This window comes from Varroa jacobsoni, unplaced genomic scaffold, assembly GCF_002532875.2.
Source record: "Varroa jacobsoni isolate VJ856 unplaced genomic scaffold, vjacob_1.0 scaffold_1159, whole genome shotgun sequence".
In the NCBI taxonomy this organism is placed as follows: domain Eukaryota; kingdom Metazoa; phylum Arthropoda; class Arachnida; order Mesostigmata; family Varroidae; genus Varroa; species Varroa jacobsoni.
In genome coordinates, this window is record NW_019214061.1 from 19195 (window position 1) to 37678 (window position 18484).

An 18484-nucleotide genomic window follows, 5' to 3' on the forward strand; every position below is an offset into this window, starting at 1 on the left:
AGAATAGAGCCTGTAGTAAGGTGCAAGGTGTTAGTTGGATCATGAAATTCATAAAGCGCTATCGAAAGCTACTATACTAAGGGAAAAAAAACTAAAACGTTTATTTTTTAGGCCGTATGAAACAAGGAATTAACAGTATCCTCTCTCAACGATGCATAGAAGTTTGTGTGAAGATAAAATTAACCACTTATACAGTTTCCTGTATAGCAGCGGGTCGAAGAGATATTAAAATTGCCCTTGCAGCCAGGAAGGATATTGTAATCTAACAGTAAATTGCCCCAGCAGTCATTGGATTGGTCTTGGGGTGGATGAAATCGATAATAGAAACAAGAAATAAATCATGAAAGACGATCAAAACGTCGTTTGTATTAAGGAATAAAAGTTAGATTTCTCGGAGAGGGCCCTTAGGCGATTTGAGAAGGTAGTAAAATAACTCTAATGTGCTTACAATACTCGACCAGTTCCTGAGGAGCTTCATCATGTTGCCATATTTGAGAGATTAAAAGCTATGACGCTTTTTTTTATTATACTCGAAGGTTCTAGAAGGCTGAATATGAATAGATTCTCTTAGGGGACCTGTAATTGTGAGTGGAAGCACTGATCGTGTGTTTCACTTTCGCACATATAGAAGATATTTGGTATCCCCCAAAATGTTAACTGCTACTACAGAGTTATTTTGACGTCCGGCGAAAAAATATATAAGAGTATGTAATAATAAACTATAGACCTATCCACGTTATTTTTTCAGAACCCATTCCTGTTGGGTATCATTAACGCACCCATATCAAATCAATATTTGTATTTATTCCTTCAGTTTAACTTGGCTCATACATGAGCATGGAACTGTTATCTCGTACATATGGTACCGTCCAGACTTCAGAAGTCATTAACATTACCACCACCACCACCACCACCACCACCATCTTATTGATAATTAGCTTTTTAAATGGATCTCTTCTGTTTTCTCGGTACTCTGCTGTTCATGTTCACCTTATTTATCGTTCAACTTGATTGAACCGGCTATTGTTGCTGCGTTTTCATTATGTCCCTGCTTTACTTGCTCTGGTCCCCTACGCGAATGCCCCCTAAACGAATAAACGAGTAAAAACGTGCTTTTTTTCGTTCGCTTTTTCATACTTTATCTTTATTCACAAGAATGATGTTAACAGTTCATCCAAACGGATCGAACAGCGCTGGCGGTTGCAGCGACAGACGCCCACCACCCCCTACGATAATACCAACATTAACAATTACCACAGCAACAACAATAATAATGGCAGCTCTTGTTGGTGAGCCAGGCCGCAATAGCGCTCACGTATGTTGTTTCATACCCATATCGACAAGAAGGTCTACCGCGGCGTATAATAGAAGTCACGCAACGGCTATATTCTGGCTGCAACATGGCGCTACTATCTCGATTGCAACAACACCGTCTTTACTATCGTACATACACCCTTGAAATATTGTGATGGGCGTATCTATCCGGTGGCTCCATCTAGCTTCCGGAACTGGGACTTTTTCAGTCGTAGGCGTTTGTCGGATGCGCTGAATTGTGTTAGGCCGAAATATCGCACTTAACGAAGTAAGTCAAACTGCAATACAGATGCTGCTGTTGTCCTTGTTGTTGCTCTCACTGTTTTATTCGTCCGGTTTTTATGGCGGTGATGATGATGATGGTGACTACGGTCATTCTGATCGCGCTGATAGTGGATGGTGGCAGATGGATTTTTTGCTTTGAACTCTTGTGGTCTGCTTTACTCCGCTGAGTCGCTTCGTCGCTGTTACTGATAGCGATGTATGCGTTCGCATATAGCAGGATATGTTTATGTATTTGGGATCGACGACGATCGCAAGGTTACTTCTACTCAACGGAATAACAGTGCCAGTGTCGCTAAAGATGCTGTGTGCTGTTTTGCGCGTGCTGGTACTGCTGCTACAGCATCGGCAATAGCGGCAGCAGCAGCGAAAGCAATGTCGACATATAGAACAGCGGCTCGTTCTTGCGTGGGTCGCTCCCGCCAGGTTAGTCGCGTCCATCGTCGCGTGTTCAATGGGCAAATCTACAAACTGGTAACTGCCAATGACTCGGTCTCCTGTAGCGACGACGACAATAACAGGCACAACAGGATCAAAAGGGCCCCTGCATACACCGTGTGGGAGCATACGGTCGTAAAAGTCATGAGAAGAGACGAAACTTAAGAGTAAATGCAGGGGTGAGTGGGGCAGTAGGGGAAAGGATGGACAAGACTAGGTATAAACAGACAGGTTTTGGTTTGTCATGTAATCATTGCACGCAGTACTTTTGCGAGAAATTTCAATTGTCCCTTCTTCTGCTATCAACGACTGCTCTATGAATTTAACAATCATAATGCAGTTTAAACAGATTACTGATGAAAATTTATATGCGTGAAGCTGAATATGGACCAGGTAACTACTAGGGTACCCTTTTTTTTGTTCACAATAGTATCGCAGAATAAAATATGGCCACCGTCAGAGTGGTATGCTATTCGGATGCGTTGCCGGCAGAGTTATAAACAGAAATTGCTGGATGCTGTATGAAAATCAAGCGAGCGATACATATATAAATATGAATAACACCGAATGTTAAGCACGGTTGAGTAGTTGCCTCAGATGAAGTATTGTAGCTTTCTGCATGGTCAATAGACGTCCAACTCATCGCCGGTAATATATCCGTAAGGGCCGCACACTGCGTGGTGCAAAGCTTCTGCAGTTAATCTTTGCTTCGACGTCCTGGAATAACCGAATACCGCTGCAGGTCCTGGGCTGCATTGTCTTAATATTGTGTGAAATTTCTGCTTTGCGAGTATCTTGATGAGTCGAGTGTGAGCTGACTGACCGGCTAGCGTTGGAGGTTATACCATGGGATTGTTTTTAAATGTGAGGCGGCCTTTTGTTACACAGCTAGCACATACTATTAAAACTAGATGTAACATAGCATCTAACGTTACAACATAGTGTAAACACATGGACAGCAGACACATGGACAAACACGTTCGAGTGTACTCTAGTCCAAACTATAATTCAACTTCTCGCATTTCTTTAGGCATTACACATTTACAGAATGACTATCTCTTATTTGTATACACCATTCGATTGTTCATTCATTACAAACCTTAAATTAAACGCTATTATTAGTGTGATTATTACTAGCGTAGAGAGCGTCAGCATCTCACCGCAGCCTTTTCCAGCTATGAATTCTGTTAAGGTTGCGTTGTATTTCAAACTTTATTTCATATGGCTGAATAACTTAAAGAGATCGAGTCCTACGGCCTTAGGGCGCGACGTTTAAAGTTGCTACTTTTAATACGACTATTGGTATTTGCAAGTTAAACCTAGCGTTCTTCACATACTTAGCGTATGATAAAGCAATGTTTTAACCCATGATGGTACAGTGGCAACCTGTTTGCCTATTGAACTCCTAGAAACACCTAAGAAGATATAAATTTTAATTAGAATTTATCTTTCGCTTTGTTTTATATTTCAGGGAGCTACTTAATAATTTTGGACATATGGTATTAAATTTAGCAGTAGAGAATATAAATAAAATGTTCTTATCAAACCTCCTGTTTATTTTGCAAGTAGGAATATAAATAGAAATATTTTTGGAGCAATTTCATTCCGTTTGGCTAAAAGGTTCCTTGCTCTAGGGCTTTGTGTTGTACTCTTCATGGGCTCCAAAAACGACCCAACCCTGTGGTAGATTAATCAAAAAAGTTACTTTCTTTTCCAAAACAACCCAAGCAAGTTTTTCTTCAATACGCATAAAGCGTTTTTGAGTAAGGATTAACCATTGAGTATATAGGAAATTATCTTTAGAAGCGTGATTCATAATTTTATCGCCAGGGGGCTGTGTGATTTTTCGAGCCGTATCTACAACGGTTTATGAAGAATGGACCATAACAGAAGGGGACATGAAATCCAAAAGCGAACAATATTATGACCTATGATGGGGTTTCTGCGAAATGAAGCCTTCTGTTGTTTTAGGGTGCGGGTACGGTAGGTCCAGGTAGCCGTATTTCTCCAATATCAAAAGACATCATCTTACAGGGGCAAAATATCAAGATGTCAATGGTATAACAAATCGCAATTTCTGAATGAATAGTTTCTTAACTAACTCAAGCTTTAGCTAGTTGTAGTAGACGATCCTAAAAAAAAGATGTCCTTACATAGGAGCCATAAAATTTCACTATTCATAAACTTAACATTATGGACATTTTTTTGCTGCCACGCTAAAACCGATCATGCGATCTCCGGTGTAATATTTTGCTTAACATTGCAGCCTTGAAAGCTTGTGAGCTGTGACACACTGGCAAATATGCAGGATGCACATCTAAAAAAACCTACATAACCTTTGCTATTTGAGACAGTCATGAAACGTATCGTGTTTATCGACAACCGTATCGTTAATTGTTTCTTGATATTAATAGCAAGCGAAAATCTACCGCCCGCGTATTTGCTCCATTGGGGCTCTGTTCGTCACCCACCGATGTGTTGCCGAACGTACGAAACTACCTCATGTATTGTCGACGCTAACGGCAGTCATAGGCGTTGGTGGTGATGGCGAATCGGCAGCGTGTCGTTGGTTACTGGAGCTCTCACAAAATTGGAATGGCATACGTAGGAGAACTGACGGCTCCGGTAATGGCGTTAGCAGTGGATGATGCGTCTTTTCTTGCGCGCGTAACTAAGTTACGTACGCGCTGCTGCTGCTGCTGCTGCTGCCGCCGCCGCCGCCGCTGCTGCTTTCGTCTTATAGCTGTTTTGCTGCTCCTCGTGGTACACTTGTGATCATAATGATGATGATGCTGCTATTGCACGCGTAGAACCGCCTCACCGAAAATCGGCTCATTGCCGCTGCACGTAAACGCCACCGTATTCTTTCGGAGAGACTGTACAGCCGCGGTCAGTGTCAGCATCGCGTACCAGAATTAGTGTCATAGTGTTACCAGTAGCATCACCTTGATATACACTACGGTGATTACCACAAGCGTATTGGACTCTACTGGCGCCGCGATCGTCGACACTGAACGAATTTCGACTACTTATGCATTTGCACGTCCGGTCGCATTTCGCGCAAATCCCAGTGCACTTACGAACGCCGTCGAAGTGCGTGTAGCTGGAGGAGTCGAGGAAATTTTCGATCGACGTCAGGCCGGCGGGGACAAGTTTTAGCCGAAACTCAGTTCAGCAGGTGTATCTCTAAGGTGTAATAAAAATACAGGACAGATCGAGAGGAACGCCTTAGGACTTTTGTGGTGTAGGATTGTGCAGCCTTGCCTGTAGGCCGTAGCGTGTTTATTGAAAGCTGCTCCACGATTATCCAGCACTGTTCGGCAGCGATCCTTGTGCAATTACACATACGGCTAATATCAAAATGGTAATTAAGGTAAGTTTTGGCATAAGTATCATCGAGGTGAAAGGGTCCTGATTACAGTTTTTATATACATTTTTCTAGCACATTTTTGATAGTGACGCAATATTTTCGTACCGTCCTAGGTGAACCATAAATAACGTTTGAGCAAAAGAGACAGTTATATATGCTCAGCATTACTTAACACCTTATATTACGGTAAAAATAGTATTTTTTTAGTATATTAGTGTGTCTTTTTCAAGGCATATGTATAAACCTGCGTTTATTCAACCCTCGGTAACAAAGCTGGAAAATTAGACATTCTGAAATTTGAAGATCTCCTTTTTTTTTAGTAGCTCAAACACTTTAACAAGTACTGCGCTAGAGGCCATTTGTCCATTACAGGATGGACGCCACGTTGAATATATGCGAAGAAATTTGGAACATTGTATTATTACCAACTAGGTTATATCTCGACTTCAGTAATCTGAAAAATATCCTTGCAAAAAAACATAAGATGCATAGTCGTCCTATGATTCGGATACGATATACTTGCTTAGCCCTGTAATTGGCGGCTGATACTTATGACACGAAGTATGTAGCACTAATATTACCTTGAGTACCACTCCTGAAATAATAGTTTGTGAAATGTTTGTGGTTCTTTTTTCTTTTATTCTGAAACACGTTATTATTCAGATCTAATTTAATGAAGTACGAATGCTGCGTACATACCTTTTAAGGTTCTGTCGAAAGGTTCAAGCAGTAATATAAAAATGTTTCCGTATGACCATTTTCTAATTGTAATGAAGAACGCACATAAATTCACAAATATTCAAGTTCAATGTTATAGCAAAATATATACTTATATTTCATACCTTTATATTCCTGGAAGTCCTATCCGTCAAGCGCCTGTTTTTTTTTGTATCCAATATATCTATTTTCAGCGTTGACACGAATTATGCTAGTGTAAAATATTACACTAAATAATAAAATAATATAATTATGTGAGTATTCAAGTGCAATATATAGTCCGCCTTACGCATAAAATTAAGAGAGGCTGGTAGTTGCGAACCGTTGAAACGTACATAACAGATCAGCAACTGTACGAGCTGGATCAATTTTTTTTTTATCAGCCACTGCAAATTAGTTTCGTACTGTCTACGTTTTTATTGCGCTTATAATCAATGGCTAAACAACAGATTTATTGAATGCAATATCAACACATTCTCGCTTAGTCATGGGGTTCTCGATAAAGGCACATTTCCAATCGATTCGCTATTGTTGATCACCATCATCCCCTTCGCTGACGCTGTTGCTCCATGGGCCAAACCGACACGAGGAAAGGAATCAGAGACCACTGGCCACAACAACGATGACACCGATTGTGGCCCCCTTAACGACGACGTCATCTATAAGTGTTTGTCTAGCTGGCTCTCGTTCTTATTTCTAATCTATCTCTACTCCATCTGTAATACTGCCACTAAAATCGTTGTTACAGGACTAGCAATTGTCGCCGTTGCTCTTACTGTCTTACCTTATTTGGACGACGGTCATATGATTGTAATGCAACGTTACGCTGAACCGAAGTACCGAACACGGAAAGCCCAAGTCTGCGAACGAATCAACGACCGTTCTTAACTCAATAGAACATCGACTATCTTATAAAACCCAACGATTAACTTTAGCAAAATGGCTGACAGCAACTAGCGTATGGGCAGCGACACTGGCGAGCCGCAGCGATGGCCAAATATACACGATCGTTATATGACATCATCACTGATAAATATGTGTATTACGTGTTTAGTATTACGATTGTGGCCATGACACTGCGCTCAGCGACAAATGCCGCGCTCTTGAGTTACTCAGAACGGCTCTAGAAGAAGAGACAAATAAAGGATAAAAAGCCAATTCAATGCTAGGACGACATTGATCTAGTTAGTTCAGCATCGCCTACTAAGGCAAGGTAGAGTGAGTGTAAGTTCATCACACATCTTGTCCTCGAAGCAACATGTGTAATGGGGTTTTTTGCATTACGAACTAGGTAATAGAGTGACTGATCACAATATTGATAATAGTGATGATCAGTTGATTCAAGGGCACCTTGACCAAAAGCCATCATGCAGAAAAATTCCGATGATCGTTGGAATTGGCATATAAATGGAAACAATGATCATGCATATATGATCACATAGACTTCTGCTAAATATATTACCTTTGCGAAGTCAAACGAGCGGAAAAAAGTAATGGAATATTACTTTCTGATGGCAAAAATAATCTAACCATAATTAATTTGCTACGGGTGCATTATCTTTTGTAACCTTTTAATTCGATTTGGCCATAAATTCAACTTTCACGTTTCAATTAGTAAGTCGGATGTAGTGAAACCATGACTACCTCGCTCAAAGAATATGAGAAGGTATTTCACCATACGTTATAATGGCTACAGTTCATGGGGCTGGCGAATAGAATAGTATGACGAACAATTATATCTGTTGAAAAACAAAATTATTAAACGTCGTGTGTGCCTTTCATAGACCAATATCTATCTGCAGTTCTGTAAGAAGTTTGTGAACCATAAGCAAAATGTCTCAACCCGCTATATTTAGCAGAATTTCTAGAGGGTACCGGTTGACAACGATGCTTGAATAGCACCTACTTAACAGCATTGGACTCTTTGTGACTGTTTCGAGTTTTACACTGCTAATGTCTGCTATGAACTGACGAAAGCTCTTACGATTTCCCCACAAGCAAACATGATATGATGGACTGCTGGGTCAAAATATTGTTTCTTAGCCGAAGTGTATATTATTAACTTAGTCTGGTGCTTCGTTTGTGATTCTGTGCGACAACTTTTATCACATTTCCTATGCTGGCCGAACGAAGCAACTCAAATGAAGTCACGCTTGCCAAATGCGTGTCAGACCGGATGCGAAGGGTAAATCCCTCAACACGACCGAGGTCGTTGTTTGACTTATCTCGTCACTCACATCTTACATAATTGCTAAACGCGTCCTTGCTACTAACAATTTGCCCTCGCGAAAAAAGTTTGTTTTTTCTTTTGTTCTTTCTGACGACCAATGCTGCTTTGCTAGACGATAGCTATATGCTGTGGCAGTATTTACGAAGCCGATACCTCTCTGACTGAGACCGACTCTGGATCGCTACGGATTCATGGACGGACGTTAAATGACAGGCAGTCACAGTCTATTCCCGCCAGGTACTTAAAACGTCTGTATAGTCGCACTGATTTAATTTGAGGATTCGTCAAAACGACAGATCAGACGGCAGAGGAATACGTGGTGCCGATGTCAGCCGCACTCGTGCTCGACCGGAAATTGGTGGCGTATAGATTCAATTTAATGCAGCCTAATATAGTTGGCTTGTTCCATTTTGATGTTGTTGAATTCAGTAGTTGTAACACTACCTATGTGTGCGTGCGTGGAATGTTTCTTAAATTGTGTTGGATTTTGACTATGAACAGTCATCAACACCAAAGAACATTATGACTTCTCCATGCAGTGAGACGGCATTTTTTGGAAGTAGGTATGATACCTGCCGAGGGCGTAAATAAGCCCCTTGGACATTAAATAAACATTGGAAAAAATGACAGATAACCTTAGTGGTAGTCCTTGCGAGCGTCAGACAAGCTAAAAGTAATTCAAGTGGTCTAGAAATAGCAACTCATAAGCATATAATAATGGTAGTCCGGGATTGACGAACATTGGTTCTACGAATGAAAACTGGCGAGCCTGTAGTCAAGCATAATTGGGCGCTAGCCTCTGAAGTCCTAAACAGCAGGCTGTAGTTTTAAAATATTTAACTTGTCCATCTACTTTTGTGTTATACAACAATAGCGTTGGCTTGTATAAATCTGTTTAAAAATGTGTCTTCATGCAGATCAGAATCCTCTGGTAGAATAAGCTTGCTAAGAAGATGGTCGATATTATTATAACATTAGTTTCTATAGAAAAACTAAAGTCTGTTACGTATGAAAACTTCTGGCGCCGGCCTCAAAGAGCCAGCGAAGAGGATTGCGGTCGCTGGTTCAAGCTCCGCTACCGACCCATACTCTACGCTAGACCCATACGCTTCAGGTGTAACAAAATAAGGTAATTGTCACGACAACAGACGTTTAATAATAAACTGCATAGAGGCGCTCGTTATAATTAACTTATTTGATAGTTGAATTGTGAGAGAAGTTTCTAAGATAAATTATTTTCGAGCAAGAGTCGTCGCCCTCTTGCCGGAACAATATTCGGTATTGATACAGCAACAATCCAATATCCGGCTGCGTTGTCTAGCGTAGCTTCCACGTGCAAAATTATAACATATGAAGTACTCGTGTCCTGAGTGAAAAAATTATTCCAAATAACACAAATGGAGTGATATGATGATTATATCACGCTCAAAAGTTCAAACTTTACACAGATGGTACGTCGTCAACTTACCCGCCAAAGGTTTAGTAATGCTTAGTAATGCCCTAGTGTGGATGTCCGAAGCTGAGTGTCCTTAATGTGTTGCTTACGTTGCTCATGATCGCTCGGCCCGAATCATCTTCGTGTTCGTTTTTGTGAATACATACCGTTGCCACCCAAACGACAAGAATCTTCGCATTTGTCAGTTTCCTTTGATTTATGATTGGTTACTTAAGACTATTGAACTACTTATTTTTAATTAGTCATTTATCTATTATTCGGGATAGATCCGAATCTAGGTTCTGCTTATTTTTTGTCGGCTACGTCAAAGTATCTGCTATTTTAAGACAGTGCTGCGTTGTCTTATTCTTGTCAGGATGATTATAATTGTAAATAACTAGCATTTGCAATGAATCGGATACAAATAAGCCTACTTTGTTTCAGTCGTACTTTGTGTAGAGCAAACTAGAGTGACTCGATTTTGGACCGCTTTAGAACAGGCTTCCTTAAAGGTATTGGGTGATTATATAATATATTTAACCTATGGATGTTGAGTGGGTTTAGACCTTAAACAAACCTGTCGAATATTCTTTTTATTCTATTCATGTCTTTCCATTGGTTCCCCTTTTCTATAATAGCTTCCCAGCACCGTGATGCCACCATGTGCTTTTAACGTTAACCGCCAGGTGGTCGATGATTATTTGTATAATACTATAACACTTTTTCAAAATTTATACCAGGAGCACAAACGGTTGTCCAAATGCAAGGTCGGCGTTGAAAGAAACCTTTTTTTTAGATAAAATGAACTCAGAATGTTCCTCAAAAAGATAGGAAACGCTGTGCTCGTATGGAGAACGCTTAAAGTGACCAAAAATTATTCTGTACGAATTAAACGTTAAAAAAAGATACTCTCATTGCTTCTCTATCAAAAGCAAATAATCACTAGTATTTCATAAAGAAATTTTCCAAGAGGTATCGCTCGATTTTTCAAAATCGTAAAAACTACCATAGCTCTGAACGCAGCACGTAGCTTATAGGGGGTAGATATTAAAAGAGCTATCTCTATTCCTTTAAAAATGCTCTCCGTCGAAAATACTGCCGATTTATACATTAAGCAGTTATTCCTTTTTAATAGTTCTGAGCAAATGCTGCCTGTAGTCAAAAACTCGACAGGCTTTTTTACCCATCCTTTGATTTATGTACGATGTATGTATGTATGTATGTAGAGTCGATGCGAGTACTTCTACCTATGCGTTGTATGACTTGAACATCGTAGGGCATATTTGGGTAAAGCACGGAAGTATATGACGCAGTGGAATCTAATACGCATGTTGGGAGTTTCGAAAATCAGAAGCGCTAGATTAAGTGCTTTTTAATTTCTGACGTTTGAACCAGCTCGATTTTATCTAGTCTCTACTGTTAGGCTCAATGAACTGTTAGGAAATGATTAAGCTTGACCAAAAACAACTGTGAACGAGCGTTGGGTGCTATCCTATCAAATCTGACTAACACCGGTTAACTAGGCTAATTTTCCAGAGTTTATTATTATTATTACTAGACGGACACGTAAACTTTGCTTTGCGCCTGTCGTGCTGTGGACTTGTTAGTGTTACACTTATTACGTAATAAATATACACCGATAGTTATCCTATTGCAGTTAATTCGCTATATCTGTCGAGTAATTATTTTATCAGCCTGCTTTACTTTGTTTGCCAAGGTACTCAACCAATTCTGGGATATTTTGGCTTTTGATTCATTTCTACAGTGTGTTTTCGGGTTTCTTACCGCATGTAAATAGGTCGGCTGACAACTAGCTTTTGTGGAATGACCATCAATCAGATCGGTTTTAGGTCGACTTTTAACAGACGTTGCGATTGATTGACGAGGCTTGGCTAATCTATTGTTTCCTTCCCTGACACGCCACCGAAGCTGGAGCTTTTCTTAGATTTCCTTTTTTTTTTTTTTTTTATAATAAGCAATTGCGTATTCTGCTAAGTGAAGATACAAGAATTATTTTGTGATTATTTTATGTATCAACCCTTGAAGAATATAAATTTTAGACAGAGGTGTACTTATTTCGTCCACTGTTATCCAGCTCATCGAGATCTATCTATTGGAGTCGAGAAAACCTCTTTATTTTCACCTTTCAAAGAACATTTTCGACCCAAAGACTGGAATTTAGGGACAGGAGCATTTCGATTTAGCTTTTCGAAAGCGCTCGATTAATACCAGGAAATATCTCCTTTATATAGACTTCCATTTGAAAAAACATAGATTTTATGGATAAAAAGTTGCATCGCAGCTTTACTTAGCGCGTTGACGTATACCAGTTGGTCCACTTTTGTAAAGAATGGAAGTCGGTAAAATAGCACCCTGTGTAGAGAAAATTTTCTTTTAAAATGTTTTCCAAAAAGTATCTACCTAAAATATTCGTAATATTAGGCAGCACACGAAAAGAAACCCAAGACAAGCTCAAAATGCGTTTTCAGCTTGCTGTTATGAAGCCGAGGCGAAGCCCTTAATAGGCTTAATTGACCATTTTCACACCCGAATATACGTTCTATATATAGGTATAGGTACGTGTACTGTGTTTTGTAATCAGACCGTCTAAATTTATCCGTTGGCATCAAGAAAAGCTTCTTACATGGAACGCCGCGTTAAGTTTTCACCTGAAACTTTTTCAGCCTGAACCCAAAATATGTTGGGTTTAAGGACATGCATTATTGTCTTTTTTATTCAACTCGACAAGAAATTCTACTCATTATTTAGAATAACTTCTCCTTCATAGACCATCATGTAAACATATGGCTACCGTTTTGTCAGTAGAAACAAGTTTTCTGCAAAAACCCACTAAAATAAAGAGCCTACAGTTTTATCATAAAGCTGTATGAAAAAGTTCTGCAAAACCTCAAAAATGGGAAACATCTGAAAATATTGGCTCAAAACTGATGATGCGCTCTATGGATGAAAGAGCAAATTGTTTCGGTTTTAGCTCCACTAAGGATGGTACTCCGGCGATCCACCAGAAATCAGCTTGGTCCGAGCAAAAGGATAGACTTGGGTTGGACAAACAAACAAACAGACGGAAAATTTTAGTAGTACATAAATTATGGTTACTACTATGAGTGTATTTAGTTGTTCTTATACCATTCTCTGTTTGGACCACATTGGTTTGAAACCACAACTTTTTTTTATTCCTGTGAAAAGTTATTATGTTGTGTAGCTCCCGCCATTGTTTACAACTTCGTCGCACCCTTCCACCAAATGACGTATGCTATTTTACCAGAAAGTAGCAGTTTTGTTTCGGAATTTTCCAACCGCGTTTTGAGTTGCTGATTCTTGTCGAAGATAACGCCATGAGAGTAATTCGCAAGTGAATGGAGAAGATGAAAAGACGCAAGGTCCTGAAAATATAGCGGGTGCAACAAAATCTCCCCTGAGAAGTTCAGGAGAACAGCTTTGGCAAGGCTCACCGTGAGTGGCCTGGCGTTCTTAGGGTGCAATATGACGCAAACTCGCCTGCCAGGCCTTTTTTTTTTAAAAGTCGGATCGATTGGATGCTACTTGGCTAAGTAAACATGCCAATCAACTGTCTGGTTCGTCGGCAACGACTTTTAGTGAATCAGGCCCTTGCAGCTCCACCTGAACTAGCATAACCTTTTTTGAATAAAGATCTAATTTTTTGCTAGAGCCACCTTCATGATGACGTACAGACACCACCTCTGATTATCTGTGACAATAATATGTCATTGTGTTAGCCTGACTCTTGATAACTAACGAAATGTTAAGATGAAACTCGTGAGCTGTAATCCCTTGTTGGATTCAGGACGCTTATTAGGTACTAAAGCTTTTGCACAAACCCAAGGGACTGGGGGCGGATAATGACGGTCGTGTTTCTAGAGCTTACTCTTACAACCTATTTCGTCGTGTTATTTGAAAAATCTCATGTTCGTTATCAAAGCCAAACGGTGAGCCGGAGCAGAAGACATCCTCTAGGTCCCAGCCACCGTCTTCAAACTTGACATAGCACTCTTGTGTTATTCTTTTAGCAATAGCGCCATTAGTGTACCGCCAGTAAATGTCCCGAGCTATTTCAGTTGTGTTTCAGATGCATAGCGTAGCAAGGGCCGAGAATGAATTTTCTTCTAATTGTAACGTTCATCGTTCCACCCATAACACAATGCCGTTATAGCCAACCAACATTCTCCTCTCGAATGGTACACCGAAACTAAATATCAAGCTAGGGTATCTAGAAATAGGTATCATTGGAAGCAAAAATTATGGCAGTCCATTAGCCAAGGTATACAGTTAACCCGTTCCATCGCTCTGAAGTTTATGAGAATGTCGCACACACGACGATGTCATTAAATTACACTAAAAATCAAATACGCGTGTTAAACGGTAAACTTCTTCAAGTATCAACTGGAATGGAGTGCAGTGGGACTGCAGTGGCCCAGAAAGCATAAAGCCTATGCGTGCGTTGATCTTAGGCTTGATTCTGGAGTGTGTCTCCTAGTCGGTACTAATGTTAACTTATTTGTATGTAGTAGTACTTAATATCAACGTATTTGTATGGCATATAAGAGTCGTTCCAGAGACCTGTCATTTTCGTACTGGTTCTAACGTTTTGTACATCTTGTTATCTTTCAATTCTGTCTGCTTCAACGAAACGATACCGCATTTTAGAAGTATTTAGAAATACTCAATTCGTTCACACGTGTTGACTGACACACGTTGACGATTGGGCTTCACAAGACGACTCTTTTAGCCCGAATGTGTGTGTTTAATTGTTACACCAGGTCACTAACAAGAGAAGTGCTTACTCGAGTTTTTTTTAATTGTCAAATTCACATTGATATGAAAAAAATACTGACAATCGTCTTACACAAAGACGGACAAAAACAATTTCTTTAATGTTTTGGTAAAATTACCTGCGTTAATGCTTACAGCATTTGGTACCCTTGGTACCCTGGCCACTAGAGTAAGTTATTTCAAATTACGTCTTCAACAAGGTAATTGTCACTTTTGAATTACTTAAATATCTAGCATAAAGTAAATTCACTGCAGATATGGAGAAGCGATGACCAGTGACCTAATTACGCGTGACAATCTTTCGTGCAATTTACGTTGGTTTGCCCCTTTTTATAAAAAAGAAATAAAAAAAAAAAAGATTTTTACATGGTGACGAAATGAGCAGTGCAGCCATATCATTTTTGTCCTGTACAAGAGGAGCAACGATATTAGAACTGTTTGAACTTTCAGAGGTATTTTCATACACCTTCTTTATTCTAATTTCAATTGAAGTTGCCTTTTCGGGGTAGGACCTCAACGCTACTATTTGTTACATATCATTTGTTGATCCTGGAGAGGGGCAAGGTCCACCCATAAGACGTGGACGGATCCATTGCGCGGTTTGATTATGCTGCTTGTTCGACGGTATGCGCCGAAAGTTCGCTATCGACGTCGTGTGGCGCAAATCGTGAGTGGCCTGCTGTTTGGCGGACGGCCTTGGCGACAGCCAGACCGCGTAGCTTATCTCACGGAATATGTGGCCTGATGTATAGACAGGTGCACATGTGAACGAAGAAGATCCCTGCCGCATGCAGTGCATCTTTGACAATGCATAGCATTCCGTCCTATAGGAGACGTGGTTGTTTCATCTGGGCGATTCCAGCTGAAACCTCGGTCATAAGCGCACAAAGCTTGTTTGAAAACATGGTACAATTATTGACTTTTATAAATCAAATCTTTCAAATAAATATATTTAAGGAAACTAGCTAGCACCTGACGATAAGAAACGTGTTTGAAAGAAATAAAAAATTCCCCAGTGGTGCGTTTTACACCAAACCCCTTCTACTCGATCGCGTCGACGCATCTGATTAGCCAACGGATAGAACTTTAAGGTACCTCAGCGAAAATCTGAACTGTCTTTAGTATACCGGATCGCATGGATCGGGTATTTTTATCATGTCATATTTTTTGTTACAATACATGCGTCACAATGTATATTATAATAATTATAAGATAAACAGATGCTAACTAGTCTAGAGTGGTACTTTATTCAAATATTAAATATAACCGCCTTGTCTTTGCTTGCATTTACCTACACATGGTCATGATGATCGAAATATAGGAACATCCTAGGAACTTTTCTAGTATACATTTATGGTACTTAACCATTAAGTCGACCCGTTTGAAGATTGATATAACCTTCAAACGTAGGATTTTATCTGATTCTTCACGTTGTTCGAAATAAACATTCATTGGATCCCTGCAGCAATAAATCATTGTAAAGCTAACAAGGCAAATGCTGCTATTTTAATGTTATCATAGTCCACGACAATGGAACACTTTCACACCTTAAATAACTGAAATTTCCACCCGGTTATAAAAGTTTGGTTATGCCTATTGCCCTTTAATAACAGACTGTGTAGCATAGAAAAGCTCTCAATCTCCAACACCTACGGTGTTAATAATTTATGCACTTTTATGGCTGAGCATCGCTGTTCTATTTACATTTTTAAATGACCATTTAAGTAATGCTAAAGCGAGCCCATAAGAAGCGGAATTCACTGTCTATAATAACACGGCTTTTTACCTCAAATAACATTAGCTGACTGGTCGCGAATAGGCTAAACGCCAGAATAGGAATGTTAGGACAAGGCTGTTGCCCTTGCCCGCAAAATTCGACTGTCAGCTATGGTCGAATATCTGCTTTTGTGGCGAAAACGTTCTAAAGGTACTAGGTCTAATTTGATTTGATTTCTTTATGGATAATTCCTAATTACTAGACTTGAATAATAGGTTCTATGTATAGACGGACCTGAAGTGGTGAGTCAATTTTGCAGATATGTTTACGAACGTGACAAGAAACATTTTGACCTTCAAAAGCATATAACCCATTTTTGATCCTGATTTATGGACCGCCTGTAAAGGTCCCAACGTACTATTTCTATTTATACTTTTCTACAACTAATGCGCTGCGTGCCACCACGTCAAAGGCAAAACGTACATTTTAAATGTAACGGTGTTAAAGGAGCTCGCTTATCACAGAAAGTTTATACTTTCAAATATGTAAACTAATATGTAACATGCAATAGAACTGCAGATTTTCCTTTATAGTATATATACCTATATACTTTTCCTTTATATATATATATATATATATATATATATATATATATATATATATATATGCAGCGCTTGATGATTGTACAAGAACGTACGCGTCTAAACGGGATAATGCGCTATTTGAAAGACCCTTGGATCTTTTAGGTCTCGGCCTTTTTTCGATCTTTGGGAAGATTTCCGAGCCATTATACGTAGAGTAGTAGTTTATAGTTTATAGTAGAGTAGTACGGTCCATTAATTTGCACCAACTGAGCCAGCCGGTGCAGCGTCTTCCGGAAAGGCCGGGCTTGCCAATTGCTATCCTTCACTAGTTAGTCCGTAGGCGGTATCATATCACTGCAGCATAATGGCGGCGAGGGCTCGTGCCCAACCCATCAAACCGAAGTGGGTATCAGCCGTAAGAACAGAACACCCGCTCCTGAACGGTCACTGTTTTTCTTTAACAGCAACAGCACGGGGATCACTGCTTGCGCCTGATCTCTTTTGCACTGGATAAACGGTGAGCCATCAGAAAATTGCAGGGCCACTTATTGCACGTTCCGGATGTCCGTCCACGGAAGCGTCTCGAATAGAGTTTTTTTAGTTAAGTGAGCAGGTTATGGCTATACAGTCTTGCGACGGCGTCCGCCATTGATTAGTGTAGAAGCGGCCCCATCGCTGTCTTTGGCTAGTTGACCCCTACCAAATCCGACTCTAGTGTCCGTACGTTCACGTGTGTGTTGCTATTTGGCCACGGAACAGGCGTGTTAGCTTTCGCTATATCAGTTTCGGCTACAACAATTCTAGTAAAAGCGTCGAATGATGCGGCAGATGTGTAGCTCAAAACAAAGCTTGTAGAATCTAGCAAAGATATCCGTATTTCTAGTATGAATATGAACCAGGTTATGATCTTTTTTACCTGCATTTTCGGTGTATTTTTTTTTGAGGCAAATATTTTCTTCGAACGTTTGTTCTTAGCTGATCAGTAAATGCAGAAAATCACAACTGCATTCAGGTCCCGCCTCATATATGATCAAACTAGATTAGCTTAAACCAAATCCCAGTTCGCACCTATTCGCTAGAAATTTTCGGAACAACGTACTCGCGTCATGGCTAAATCTAAGTAATCACTGACAATTTAGGTGATATCCTTAATTTGTATTTGTGTTCGCCTTTCGTGAATGATCTACGGAGCTGTTGGGCCCTCTCTCTCTGTGTGTGAGTCAGCTGGAGCCGTTCAGTAACGAAAGGAAAATCGAAGTTCGAAACGTTTGGCTTATCATAGAACCTTAATCTGCGCAAAGCAGAAAACGTTACCGTTGCGGTATCTAACCTAGAGCACATGTTTGGCGCGCTCATTCGGGGGCTAACGTATCTCAGGTGAGTGAGCTGAATAAGGGACTACCCTCAAACTAACACGTAAACTGACTTATTGCAGTTTTTCCACATCTTCAGCAACAGTTAAAAAAAAAAGTTGAAGCGGTGTTTTTTTCGATGTCGATTTTCGGCAAATGACCTGTTGGCTTCTGTCTGTTTACTTTCTGCTATGCCTCATCTGACGAAGGCGCAGTCGCCTCTAAGCTAGATA

At 40.0% G+C, this 18484-nt stretch overlaps 1 protein-coding gene and 1 long non-coding RNA gene across 2 annotated transcripts in view; one reads left to right on the forward strand and one right to left on the reverse strand.

Moving 5' to 3' along the window:
• Positions 1 to 1113: 1113 nt before the first annotated feature.
• LOC147752570 (uncharacterized) lies at positions 1114 to 4708 on the reverse strand. Its single transcript, XR_015313706.1, has 2 exons — positions 4534 to 4708; positions 1114 to 2093 (listed from the first exon to the last, which is right to left on the reverse strand). It is a non-coding gene; the product is annotated as an uncharacterized LOC147752570 (long non-coding RNA).
• Positions 4709 to 4961: 253 nt separating this feature from the next.
• Positions 4962 to 18484, forward strand: part of LOC147752571 (uncharacterized) — a 33869-nt gene continuing 20346 nt past the window's right edge. Inside the window, exon 1 of the mRNA XM_086971234.1 lies at positions 4962 to 5407. Coding sequence (XP_086827360.1) covers positions 5396 to 5407 — 12 coding nt within the window. The 5' untranslated portion in view covers positions 4962 to 5395. The remainder of the gene's footprint in view (positions 5408 to 18484) is intronic.